At 47.4% G+C, this 13822-nt stretch overlaps 1 protein-coding gene across 11 annotated transcripts in view; it reads left to right on the forward strand.

The window, feature by feature from the left end:
* MARF1 (meiosis regulator and mRNA stability factor 1) overlaps positions 1-13822 on the forward strand; it is a 40298-nt gene that overhangs the window by 21537 nt on the left and 4939 nt on the right. For 10 of the 11 annotated variants that reach the window (XM_034670327.1, XM_034670331.1, XM_034670330.1 and 7 more), the window contains 9 exons: positions 1079-1299; positions 2026-2168; positions 2342-2475; positions 3751-3953; positions 4871-5098; positions 8402-8632; positions 11028-11240; positions 12460-12520; positions 12608-12733. In XM_034670327.1, coding sequence (XP_034526218.1) covers positions 1079-1299; positions 2026-2168; positions 2342-2475; positions 3751-3953; positions 4871-5098; positions 8402-8632; positions 11028-11240; positions 12460-12520; positions 12608-12733 — 1560 coding nt within the window. The remainder of the gene's footprint in view (positions 1-1078; positions 1300-2025; positions 2169-2341; positions 2476-3750; positions 3954-4870; positions 5099-8401; positions 8633-11027; positions 11241-12459; positions 12521-12607; positions 12734-13822) is intronic. The other variant, XM_034670334.1, reaches the window with a different exon arrangement.

Raw genomic sequence — 13822 nt, forward strand, 5'->3', positions numbered from 1 at the left:
CCCACATTTCACAGTTACGAATCTCTTTAGCCCTACCTAATCTTGTGAGGCTCTTTGGCTTGTCAGTTGACTGGCCTTTTAAAAATCATTTCAGGTATTTGAAAGAAATACCTCTAAATGCAGTTTTACCTTTGAAATTCGTTTTGGTCAATGGTTCTGACTTTGATAAATGTGAAAACAGATTTAGCTTTCAGTGTAAAGGACCAGGAAATATAAACCTAGCTTTGGGTGAGTTTCTGAGTTCCAGGCTTTCCCTGGGCTGCAGGTGTTAATCCCACCACCTGTGAACTGAAAATTGTTGCTTTCCTATGGACACTTCTCTTTGATCCCAAACACTTCCTCCTTTGCTCCTCCCCCTATGGGTAAGGATTACCAGGGAAGGAGAAATGTTTGTATTAGAGCTGCTTACCGCTTTCTCCTGCCTTTCCCCTCAGTCCTAGACCACACAGTCTCCCATACACTGTGCTCTTTCTCCTTTGTCATTAGCCTGCCAGTCTTGTAGAAGGGTTTCCATCTTATTATACTTTCATAATTAAAACTTTTTCTTAATTACATGGACAGGCAAGATAAATATAAGAATTTCTTACTTAGTTTTATATCAGCTAGTTTTACATTACTGCTTTCCATGGTTTCCTGAGCAATCTTTTCAGCTTTCCTACAGGTTAGTTAGGGTTTTTCTGGGCTACCTGCTTACTGCCCGTCTATAACTTTCTTTCTGTGGGAAAAATATGTTCCATGGGACCAAGTTACAAAGGAATCTTTGAAATACAACTGGTTTATAAGTTGGAAACATCCTGTATAATTTCACTTCTGCTTTATGTTAACGCTCTGCTGAACTGTGCTTTACTTGGACTACAGGACTTTAAGAAGGTAGTGGTAAAGCGTCTGCCAGCCCATGAAAAAGTTGGGCTAGCCCGTAGATCATACAGGGCCTGAGTATAGACGCTGAGAAGTAAAGCGGCCCTTTGGGCTCACCTCCTTGGTCATGGTTGAGCTCAGGCGAGGGAGAGCCAGGTTAGTTATCTTTCAGAAGTGAAATCCTATCTTAGCCATGTTCTGTCTTTCTCCCCCCATCTAGACCCTTGGCTCCTGCGTTCTAAAAGTCCTGTGGGCAACCCCCAGCTGATCCAGTTCAGCAGGGAAGTGATTGACCTGCTGAAGAGCCAGCCGTCCTGTGTCATCCCCATTAGCAATTTCATCCCGTCCTACCACCACCATTTTGCAAAGCAGTGTCGGGTATCAGACTATGGATATTCTAAGCTGATAGAATTATTGGAAGCCGTGCCTCATGTGTTGCAGGTAAGGAAAGCTTAAGGATTACTTGTTAAATGATGGGAACGTCCCTGCGTGGCTTCGGCTCCTTCAAATAAACAGGGTAGCTGGTAACTTCATTCAAGGTGGCTTCTCAGTTTTTCCAGAAAACTGAGTTTAAACATAAAGAAGGAACCCCTCAGAACACTGAGGAGTATTTTCCTTCTAGTCTCTGTAGGTTGGCCTTCCTCTTCCTAGTCCAGGCCTCTCCAGGATTGTTCACTCTTACAGAAGAGCTGCCGTGAACACGGGCTTAGCTCTCATCAATGAGTTAAAGACCGGCTCCTGGGCTGGAGCCTAGCGTTGGTTCGTGAGGAGTCTTTGCCCTATTAATTTAGAGTGTTCCATAGCTTCTTACCTATAAAACATTTTACCACTTACAAAATGGCCTGGAACACCCTAGTTGTCTTTTGTTGACAAAATTAGTTGCCCAGATTAATAATATGCTTTTTATTCCTATAGTCATGACTATTTGAGAAGGGGTAAAAGGGAAGGAAAAAGGGGGTGGGTGTCCAAGGCACTTGAGCAGTTGTTCATTTTGACCATCTGCATTCTGTTGATCTACATTGTGTTTGAAAATGCAGATACCATACATAAAAGGACTTGTTCTCTGAGAGCAGTAATGAGAGAGAGAGAGAGAGAATGCCATCAGCCAGAAAGTCCGTATGTGCCAAGGTCTGACGGGTATAAATAATCAGATTGTTTGATTTGCAGATTCTCGGAATGGGCTCCAAACGTTTGTTGACCCTTACCCACAGAGCCCAGGTGAAGCGCTTTACTCAGGATTTACTAAAACTTCTCAAATCCCAAGCCAGCAAACAGGTCATTGTGAGGGAGTTCTCACAAGCTTATCATTGGTGAGTTGATGAGAAGGGGGGGAGGGGGAAGGAAAGCAAATATTTTAAAACACTTTTTCTTTCCACAAATAATTACCTAACATTTTCTATTTAGCATTTTTGGGGAAGACTTAAAAGTTATTTTAGCAAGTGATATTTCTCATTCCTTACCCATTTCCTTGGTTAAATTCTAGGTGTTTCTCAAAAGACTGGGATGTCACCGAATATGGTGTTTGTGAGTTGATCGATATCGTGTCAGAGATCCCAGACACAACCATCTGCTTGTCCCAACAAGATAACGAAATGGTGATTTGTATCCCTAAGAGAGGTATGTTGACTTGAATGTGCTGGTTACCTTCACACGGAATCCTGTATCCTTTCCGGGGCCTCCATGGTTCCTGAAGATTTCTTGGAAAGTGCATTGTGGGAACTATCGCTGTGCAGTGGATCCAAGGTTCTTCAGAGCAGGCGCAGCCACTTGCCCACAAGAAAAGCAAGCTGGTGTTTTAGAGTTCACTGTAAGGAAAAGAAGGGTATAAGCAGCCTGTCTGTGGCTGTTGACACCATACCCAGCTGATAGTCAGTTACCATGGCTGTTGCTTGTCTCTTCTCTTGGACTGAGCTCCTTGACTGTGCACTCTTGAGAAGGAAAGAAAATCCAAGCAAATGTTTTATTTTACCTTTAGCATTTTGGTCATTTTGGTTGCAGTCTGGGAGCTGGAATAGGTAAAATTAATCTACTTACTGTCATGTTCTCCCAGTATTACTAATCCGTGATTCCTAACCTCCGTTCCTGCAGAACACTGACGCTCATGAGATCCTAATACTCCAAAGCTTTTGGAGTGAGTAATGTCAGTCTTCCCGATTGTAATTTAAAAATTAATAGAAACCGGGGCGCCTGGGTGGCAGAGCGGTTAAGCGTCTGCCTTCGGCTCAGGGCGTGATCCCGGCGTTATGGGATCGAGCCCCACGTCAGGCTCCTCCGCTATGAGCCTGCTTCTTCCTCTCCCACTCCCCCTGCTTGTGTTCCCTCTCGCTGGCTGTCTCTATCTCTGTCGAATAAATAAATAAAATCTTTTAAAAAAAATTAATAGAAACAAAAATGGAAGTTGAAGCTTTTTCTCCCTTGTATTTTTGTTAAACTTTTGTTGCCTGATACTCTCTTCTGCTAGCAATTTTAACTGAAGATCAGAAGAAGACATGAAAAGTGTGTGGCTAGTCAGAAATGCAATTTTATAGAAATAATTTCTAGGTCACCTTTTCAAGTACAGAGACTGGGATGTGTGTCATGCTCATATATATGGGATGGGGTGGGGGACGGGGAGCTAGAGAAAATACGTCTAGCTTGCAAAGCCAGATTACATGGGTGTTTGTGTCTTTCACAGTATACCATTATAGTCTCCCAGCTTCCTGGTGGTGTGCCCTTGAGTGAGTTTGAAAACCATTGTGCAGAAAGAGAGAACATGAACGTGTTTGTTTTAGGTTGTCTGTGTTTGGAAGGCAAAGATGGTATCTCTTGTCATCTGTGCGTAGGACTAATACAGCAGTAAGGTTTAACACAAATGAATGGAAGAAAACTGTGATTTATTTTTTATTTTTTAAGAGCGTACCCAGGATGAAATAGAAAGGACAAAACAGTTCTCCAAGGATGTTGTTGATTTGCTGCGGCACCAACCACACTTCCGGATGCCCTTTAACAAATTTATCCCTTCCTACCACCACCACTTTGGCCGGCAGTGCAAACTCGCGTACTACGGGTTTACCAAACTACTTGAACTTTTTGAAGCCATACCTGATATTTTACAAGTGAGTGAAGAGATTCCAGTTATATTTTTCTGAACATATTATGTGGGGAAAATTTTTCTTTTCCAGGTCTATTTTTCCTGGGAAGTAGAGAGTTAGGAAATCGGAGAAAAACCTTAAATATTTCCATCAGAGAAGCTATGTCGTTGGCTCAGTGTTTTTAGGTCAATGTGAGGTCTTTTTCCTTTAGTAAAGAAATCATTCTTCAAATTTGTTTCAGGGTAATTATTGAAAAAAAATATGTAGTTTGATTTCTTTGTTTTGGGTTTTTTTTTTTTTAGATTTTATTTTTTTATTAGAACAAGCTGAGGGGAGAGGCAGAGGGAGAACAGGCTCCCCGCTAAACAAGGAGCCTGATGTGGGCTCAATCCCAGGACCCTGGGATCATGACCTGAGCCGAAGGCAGACACTTAACTGACTGAGCCACCCAGGCATCCCCAGGTAGTTTGATTTCTTAAATGGACTGTTCTTCCATTGGCACGATACTTTTCAAATTTCTTAGGTTGGCGGTGGGGTGAGTACATGAGGTGGTAAAAATGCTTAGCTCTTAGGCACTGTGAGGTTGAACCAGATTTCTGTTGTTAATTTTATTAGTATTACTATTTTTGATCCCTGAAGCGCTTTTAAAGTTTTTCTTGTGTGTGGTAAAACACACATTACCTAGTTAACCCCCCTTTTTTTTTTATGTTTTTTTATTATGTTAGTCACCATACAGTACATCTCTGGTTTCCTATGTAAAGTTAACCCCTTTTTAAGTGTGCCTTTCAGTGGTATTAAAATCTTGCAAAACCCAGGCTCTCTATCCATGAAAGACCAGAGTGCTTCTTAGTTACTAAGTGTATACATTTATGTGCTATTTAATTCCATGAACAGTCCTCACTTGTTCACCCTCGCCTTCCTCCTCCTGTGTGTCTTCCAAGGTATTGGAATGTGGGGAAGAAAAAATCCTCACTTTGACAGAGGTGGAACGATTCAAAGCGCTGGCTGCCCAGTTTGTCAAACTCCTGCGGTCCCAAAAAGATAACTGCCTTATGATGACGGATCTGCTCACAGAATATGCTAAAACTTTTGGTTACACATTTCGTCTCCAAGACTATGATGTCAGTTCAATTTCAGCTTTAACTCAGAAACTCTGCCATGTGGTAAAGGTGAGCAGATTCTTATTTTCATGGGCAAAAACGTGGCGGCAGCATGTTGCCCGTGATGTTTACCGGTGCTTAGCATTTCCTTGTTCACCCCTGGCACTAGTTAACGCCTCACAGGATGTGCTTTGTAGGCCATTAATACGTTACTGGGGAGTAGGAGAGGACTCTAATTTGGCAGGTAAGAGTTTTGGTCTTGCTCTTGCATGTTTCTTAGAGGCCTTGCCAAAGTAATATCTTTTTGAGTGATGAGGTCTCCGTTTTATCCGAGGGTGTTACTTCTCTTGAGTAGCCTTCTAAGTGGATTATGGTCTCTGAATTTGTGGGGAGACTGTGGTCACAGATCTCTTTCACCTTCCAGATTGACACAGTTGAGTAGATTTAGGAGCAAGCTAGGCTCACAGCTGCCTTTGTTGCTGTTAACAGGAGATTGGAGAGGGTAACTTCCTCTTCCCACCCTGGGCTGAGCTGACCCTCCCTGTCCTAGGCAGAGCAGCTGGATAGTTCCAGGCTGCCTCCTGCATGGGACCAAGACAGCTCACTATAAGGAGGGAGAAGTGAAAGGGAAAACGTACCAAGTGGGAGCAGCCCCAATTACAGATCTGGAAGGAATCCAGTTATGTTTTGTCTGGTTAAAGGGAGAAGAAGCTTCACAGGAGACAGAAGGAGCTACTGGAAAGCAGGAAGGACACTAGGAGTGTGGCACGTTCCCAGTGCCCCCTGCTGGGAGGATGGGTGAGGCAGGGACTAATGTGACCTTTGGGCCTAGCTGAGTTGGGGGGACTTAGTGTTCGTGGCCAGGACGGGGTCAGCACCAGTGTGTGGGGACATGGAGTGGGTTGAGGCCGGAGGAGTAGGACATGACAATGGTGACAGGTAATGCAGACAGCTTTTTGGCTTGTGTGCTTGTGAGGGAGGAGAGTGAGAGCGCAGTGAGGGGAGACTGTGGGACGGAGTGGGCCAGTGCGCTTTCTGGTGGCTCTTTTGCTCCCAGATGGAGAGACTTGAGCATGTGTGAGAGCCACAGGGAAGGATCTGCTCGAGGAAGAGAAGATAAATACACAAAGGCAAGACAGGGTGGTGGGATGGGGGTCCTAAGAAGGCAGACCTGGGAATTGGCATTCAATGGAAGGAGGCACAGCCCTGATATTAGTACTTTGACTGGAGGGAGGGAGTGTAGGGTAGATGCAATAAGTTTGATGTTCCTCACTGGGAAGAGGAGGGAGGTACCTTCCATGAGCTGTTTTTCTGCATGGAAAGTGAGAGCAACTGCATAGAGAGAGGATGAAAGAGACAGGATTCAAGATTGAAGTGGCCATCGTGGTGCATGGGACCCGCCAGGACATCGGGCAGGGGTGCTGGGAGTAGGGGGAGCTCTGCAGGAGAGAGGAGGGATTGTCAGTGGCACAGGGCTGCTTTGGTGCAGGCATAGGGAAAGCAGACAGTTGGGCTCAAGGTGGGAGTTTGCCAGATGGTGCAAAGAAAAGGTACAGGGACAAAGGAGTTTACGGAGTATGACCAGAATGGCAATAAATTAATGGCCCATCAGCACCAAGGTGGATGAAAGAGGAATGTGTGCAGAAGGGAGAGGACTTAAATTGGGAGGACATGGGAGTCCATGCAGGCGAAGCTGGAGAAGGGGAATCTCTTTCCGGTCTCCCACTCCAGCGTCTGCCTCAGGCTTCCTTTCGCCTGCGGTCTCCGTGGGAGGTTTGCATGAGCTGCTTGAGAAGTGGGCGGTAGCCAGTAATCCCAAGTGACCTGGGAATGGGGGTCTGGAGTGGAATCAAGTAGGAGAGGGTGTGCCTGGAGATGGGGCGGATGAGGAACGGAAAGGCCACGGTGTGGGTGAGGCCCCCTGGATGCTCGGTCACCCAGCGTGCGAAGGCAGTGGTGGGCTTCAGTGGATGGCAAGTCTAAGCCGTGACCAGAGACTTTGAGGAGCGAGGGTGAGGGAGTGGGGAGTTGGGGCGTCAGCAGTCAGGATGGGGAAGGAACAGAGGGGCTCTGGTGTGCTTCCCTGACTGCTGCTGCATCTCCCAGGAGCCTCTGGGAAATGCCGATGCCCAGACTTCACCCCTGCCTCTGAGAATCTGATGTCGTTAGTCCCTGTGCGCTCTGAGCATTGGCATTTTTTATAAGCTCCCTAGCTGATTCTGTTGTGTAGCAAGGGCTCAGAATCAAGAGATGTCTCTAAGTAGCATCAAAAGAGCAGGTCTTTATCTTTTCTCCTTGAAAGGCTGGAGTTGTAGCAATGGTCTGGGCATCTGAGAAGATGGCTCGGATTCCCTTAGACTTGAATCTGTTGATTGATTAAACCCTGCGTCTGCAGAGGAAATCCGTTATTGGAATCTCCACAAGTCTGTAACCATGAGAAGTGGGGTGAGGGGGTCTACCCACTAACCTCCTGCCCTGGCTCTGGTGAGTGTCTGAACCAGGGACATACTGGGATTGTGAACCCAGAACCCCACAGAGTACGAGCCTGTGATGACCCAGCCCTCAGTGAGGCGCTGGGACCTGCAGTCTTGGCTGGGAGAGCAGACAGGGGGACACTCTGTAACAGACTTGGTTTGCCTCCCAGCACCTCAGCGTGTGCATACTGACTCTGCCTGTTTTAAGTCCAGTGACGGCTCAGTTCACAGACTCGTTCCTCTGCCCAAAGCCTGCAGCTCTTGGTTAGCCCTTGCTTGTTTCTTCATATGCTGTTTGGTCCCCCAGTGCTAACCTGTGTCTTTTCCAGAAGACCCCCCTTCCAGTGCACTTCATCACTTCAACCTTGTATCTCCCCGAGAAGCAAGGGAGAGACATGTAGTCAGATAGGAAAATACCCACTTGCTGGCTAGTGGTGATGGACTAGAGGAGTGTGGCGGGTGCCTTAGTCAGAGTGGTCCTTCAGTCTACTCTGGACACAAAGGTGGGGTGAGTCGGTCTGCAGAGCTGCCCTGTGGACTGTCACCTGCAGCCCAGACTCCCCCCTTGAGCGCGGCAACCTTCAGTTCAGGGGCTTGGGCCGCTGGATGCTGGCCAGTCTTACCTCCGTCCATAGGGGAGTGGAAGGAGTGCCTGCAGAGAGGGCTGGTGTGATGGCCATCTCTGATGGTGGCTGGCAGAAAGGGAGAGAACAGTTCCCGCTCTGGTGTCCCACAGCAGCCGGAAACAAACTCACACACTCACTTCCGTGGAAGAGAGGGAAGTAGAGGTTCCCCCTCTGTTGGTCTCCCTCCCCCAAAGGACAGTAGCTGAGCCAGGTGGCCGTGGCCCAGTGTGTCACTCCTGAGCTGGGAAACTCTGGGACTCTTGTTCCCCCAGATTGCTGACATGGAGTCAGGCAAACAGATTCAGCTGATCAACCGCAAGTCCCTGCGCGCCCTCACCGCTCAGCTGCTGGTGTTGCTGATGTCTTGGGAAGGAACAGCCCACCTTTCTGTCGATGAGCTCAAGAGACATTATGAAACTACCCATAGCGTTCCCCTCAACCCCTGTGAATATGGATTCATGACCTTGACCGAACTTCTGAAGAGTCTGCCCTACCTAGTGGAGGTATGCGTGCTAACGGCTCTGTAGCGCCATCTTACTGAGATCTGCTGCGCTGCTCCTGGGGCGCCTGGTGATCTGACTTAGGGCGTGCAGGGAGGGAAGGGACCAGTCGGTCATTTCGTAGTTGAACAAACCGAGGCAGAGCAGGGGTACAGGCACCTTGCCCAAATGAGTGCCCAGCTAAGACCGAAGCCCTGGCCTCCTGAGTCCTGAGCTGGGGTGCTTTCGAGCTCCACCAGGCTGCAGTTTGCTGCTGTTCGCACTGACGAGATGGGTCGTGTGGGGGCAGGGTGGGGGGCTGTCATCAGTCAGACACAGGTCAGAAAGGAAGGCTAGTACCCTGGGTAGCCTTTTAAGAATAGCACTGAAGGGGCGCCTGGGTGGCACAGCGGTTAAGCCTCTGCCTTCAGCTCAGGGCGTGATCCCGGCGTTATGGGATCGAGCCCCGTCAGGCTCTTCTGCTATGAGCCTGCTTCTTCCTCTCCCACTCCCCCTGCTTGTGTTCCCTCTCTCGCTGGCTGTCTCTCTCTCTGTCGAATAAATAAAAATAAAATCTTTAAAAAAAAAAAAAAAAGAATAGCACTGAAGATGGGAAGAATCACAGGAGAATATTACAGAAGTAGATGAGGCCCTCCCCTGCCCCCAGCCCAATTATCAAAATTGACCCAAGAAGTTACAGATTAAACCAATTGGGGCCCCTGGGTCGCTCAGTCAGTGAAGCATCTGCCTTCGGCTCAGGTCATGATCTCAGGGTCCTGGGATCAAGCCCCATGTTGGGTTCCTTGCTCAGCGGGGAACCTGCTTCTCCCTCTGCCTGCTGCTCCACCTGCTTATTCTCTCTCTCTCTCCATCAAATAAATAAAATCTTGAAAAAAGAATTAGACCTGTTACGACAAAAGAGGCTTGTAAGATCATTGAAATTTTACCAGTGGAAAAGATACCAGGACCACATAGGTTGTTAACAGTTGGATTTTTAGCTAACTTGAAAGAGTAACTCCCAACTTCCTAAAAACCATTCTAGTCCATGTTAAAGACAAAACAAAAAGACAAAAAACAAAATCAACAAACCTCACCACTTCATTTTATGAAGCCAAAGAAACTTTAACATCAAAAACCTAATACAGTCCCCCAAAAGACAATGATTCTAAATAGGGTGTTAACCAGTAAGTCTGACAACGTGGAAAAAGAGTGCTGTACCATTGTTACCATATAACCATGTGATTGATGACTACACAATTAAGAGGGATTGACAGAAATTCTCTCCTTGTCCAAATTCGGGCCAGGCTCCTGGGAGCCACCTTCTAGACTAGACTGCGACCTGGGATGTCTTGGTAATTTTCTGTCCACCAACACCCCGCTTCCCTCCTTAGCTCTAAATCTCCACTTTTCTTTGTTGTATTCAGAATGGAGCCCAATTCTGCACTAAGGTTCTTTCCTTTTATTGCAGTAGTTCTTGAATAAAAACTATTTTTCCCACTTCAGCTACTTTCCAGCTCTGGTTTGTCCTCACAGTATCACATCCAACATTTTCAAAACTCTGTTAATTATCTGTTGTGTGAACAGTGGTTCTAGGCAGCGTAAACAGATGATCCAAGACAAAAGGCTTTCCATGGCCAGCTCGGGTTGGGAAATATCCCTTCCCTTGGAGAGCCTCAATGCACATTAAAAACTCTATAAAGGTTTATGGTAAAGAAATTTGTTTACTTGAAGCCAGAAGAGCTTTGGGATTTCTTCCCTTACTGCCCCCCCCTCCCCCGCGGTCCTTTTTTTAAAGAAGACTAATGTGGTCATCCTGCAGCACAGAGTTCCTTGGATCCCTGCTTTGGGTAAAGGGGTTCGTTGGCCTCATTCCCCGCTGTCTGATGCAGTACTCTCACTGTGGGGGTTTGCCTCCCTTCCTCACTGCCTTTTGTTTGAGACCCCAGGTCTGCCAGTTTCCTTCCTTTCTGATATGCAATTTCCCCAGACCTCTGCCATCTTAGACACACAGATAGAAGTGAAGCTTGCTCTCAGGCGGCACTTTCTGTGGGAGGAGATCCTTGAATGAGCGCCCCCTCCTCCCAGGCTTAGTGCCCATTTTCAAGTTGACTCAGTGCCTTTTTACTCTCAGCTGGAGGCCCTGGACTCCTGGGTGGGGCGGGAGGCCAGTCACTTTGGAAGTTTCTTTTTTTAAGATTTTTAAAATTTATTTGTCAGAGCAAGTAAGAGCATACAAGCAGGGGGAAGAGCAGAGGCAGAGCTAAGAAGCAGGCTCCCTGCTGAGCAGGGAGCCAGACACAGGGCTCGATGCCAGGACCCTGAGATCATGACCCAAGCCGAAGGCAGACCCTTAACCAGCAGAGCCACCCAGGTGCCCCACTCTGGAAGTCTCTAATGCTGTGTTTTTCTCTTGAACCAGGTTTTCACTAACGAAAAGACAGAGGAGTGTGTAAAGCTCACTAGCCTGTATTTGTTTGCCAAGAACGTGCGGTCTTTACTTCATACTTACCACTACCAGCAGCTTTTTCTCCATGAGTTTTCCATGGCCTATACCAAGTATGTCGGAGAAACACTGCAACCCAAGACCTATGGCTACAGTAGCGTGGAGGAGCTCTTGGGAGCAATCCCTCAGGTGGGTGTTCTCAGAGCTTCTTGGAGAGCGCCTTGCCCCAGGCTCACTCTCCTGAGCACAGTCATGGAATGCTGCCAGGACAATGAAATGGCAGGCATTTTGAAAAACATACTCTTGGCATTAAAGGGATGATTCTAGCGTTTTTCCTTGATTCTGCAAGCCTTTATTAAATCTGTATATGCCAGGTGAGTAAGTTGCAGCCCCTTTCTTGAGAAAGGTGTCAGGTGATGGAGAGTCAGGGCACCTGGCAGGTTTGAGGCAGTGTGGTCAGTGCAGTTATCCATGGGTACCCTGAGGAGGGCCACGGGCAGGGCCCATGCCCAGGCTCGGGGTTCGTTCCAGAGCCAAGATGTCAAGGATTTATAGAGGTCAACCATGTGACGCAGAGGGGACAGTCTGGGCAGAGGGGACTGCATAAGCAGTGACAAGTAGCGTGGAACGTTGAGGACATTAAAAACCAGGCAGGGGCCTACCAATGTAGTGAGAGCTCCCTTACAGAAGGCCTTGTGAGCAGAAGGACCTGGAGGAAAGAAGTAGGGAGCCTCAGGTTTGTGTGTGGAAAGCACCAGTGTCACTGCTGTGTCCAGAGTAGGAGGAGGGGAGGAGGGTGCTTGGCAAGTACCCTTGCTGTGGCCGGAGCACAGGTGAGAGTGATAACGAGACTGAACCCACCTGAAAGTAATGCAAGAAGCAGTGAAGGACCCAGGAAGGCTGAGATGGGAACTTGGTGCAGACGCGTGTGGGGGAGTGCTGGGAGCCAAGGGCCTCCGCTCCCACTCTTGCTTGGCTGAGGAGCTGGAGAGAGGACTGTGTTTCAGGATTAGGACCAGGAGCTTAGTTTGAGGGGTCTGGATGATCCCCATTAGTTTTCTTAGGGTATATTTAGTTTCTGGAGAAAATAGGAAGGACTCTCCTGTGACAGCTATCTCCTTTAACAGACCAGAGCTGGTGTTGGGGAGTTGCTCTTTCTGAGAGCCCTAAAGAATATTTTTAAAGCTGAGTCTCATCATTTTTAGAGTATACATCTTCTTGTAAGAAGCATGTCTCTGCCAGCTTCTATTACTTTAAAAGCTAATGAAAGATGGAAGAATTTTCCTTGACATTGATTTCTAACTTCCAATATATTTAGGGTCAGTGCATCAGGTCCCATTCTTCCTGGATTTAGGGCTTATTTCCCCTCCTTTTCCACTGCTTAACCAGTAGTATGTCTTGTGTGCAGGTGGTCTGGATAAAAGGACATGGTCATAAGAGAATTGTAGTGTTAAAAAATGACATGAAAAGTAAGTAAGCACCCATCCCCTCCCTGCTTCAGAAATCCCGGTTCTCTCACTGACTTTTCCCTCTGACGGCTCCTCTTGGTCCCCCAGGTCGTTTGAGTTCACTTGGGCTTGCCCCCACCCACCCTGAAAACCAGCCCTCAGCCACAGAGCACATCCCAGCGGTGCCTGAATCTGGCATAGCTGTGGAACTTGAACTTGGAGCAGGCAGCGATGGTAAGCAAGGCACAACACAGCCAAGCTTGTGAAATTCTTGGAGAACTGACCCCGGGGTGTGGGCTGGGAGTGGGTGGAGGCAAGGGCCACAGTGGGCTGTGTTCATATATTCTCCAAAGCAGTCTGGTGTTTGGTTGGTAACAGAAAAACGAGCCTGCATTTCATAGTATTTTATGGTTCCTGGTTCAGGGTCTTGAATGATGTTGACACTCCTGTAATGACAGTATGTCAGCCCAGTTCAGACTTCAGAGGAAATAATTTTTCCGACATTTGTTAAAACAGTATGTTAAGACTATTGTAATAGGATCAACTCTGCTGCACCTGAGGAGGGAGACAGAAGGCAACTCTGAGTACAAGGATGAACGGGGATGTTTTAGTCAAGAAGCAGAGAGCGAGGGGGACGGTGGGGGCACATCACCAGGAGAAAACATCAGGGGTGGAGGAATGAGGGCTTTGGTCAGAGAGCTGGGGTGAGGAGTTCTTGCAGAACTGACTTCCCAGGATGCTTGCTAAGACTGGGCTCAGTAAGGACCAGACAGACACGGAAGGCCAGGGTCAAGGCCTCGTGGAGAAGAAGGCTCAAAGGGCCAGGCTCAAGTTGGATCGAGAGAATCTTTGTCACAGGGCCCCTCTGGGAAAGACTTGGTAATAATGCATTAATAATACTTAAAACAACATTGATCCGCTCAGATTTTATGTGGAGCCTCCTCTGTAGATAGAAATCGACTAGCTTGAGCTTTGTAGCAGTTGTAACTGTATTGAAAGACTTGAGTCCATTGCTGCATATGAGACTTTTATCTTTGTATGACTCTGTAAGTCGCTCATTGGAAGTGTTACTGTGGCCCGTGTGTGGAGGACACATTTCACATTTTATAAAGCATGGGAATGGAGCTCCCTGCCCTCAGTTGTCAGCACAGCCTGCAGGGAAACTTCCTTTCCAGTCTCCGAATGAGGGACCCAAGTCCTGGAAGGTTAAAGAGCTTACCCAAGATCACTTGGAGAGTGATGGAACTGGGGCCCATGTCTTAGCATTTTCGGAGCTTTTGCTTATTTTAACTACTTTATACCGCTTCTAAGGACTTATTTCTC

This window comes from Ailuropoda melanoleuca, chromosome 10 (assembly GCF_002007445.2).
Source record: "Ailuropoda melanoleuca isolate Jingjing chromosome 10, ASM200744v2, whole genome shotgun sequence".
Lineage (NCBI taxonomy): Eukaryota > Metazoa > Chordata > Mammalia > Carnivora > Ursidae > Ailuropoda > Ailuropoda melanoleuca.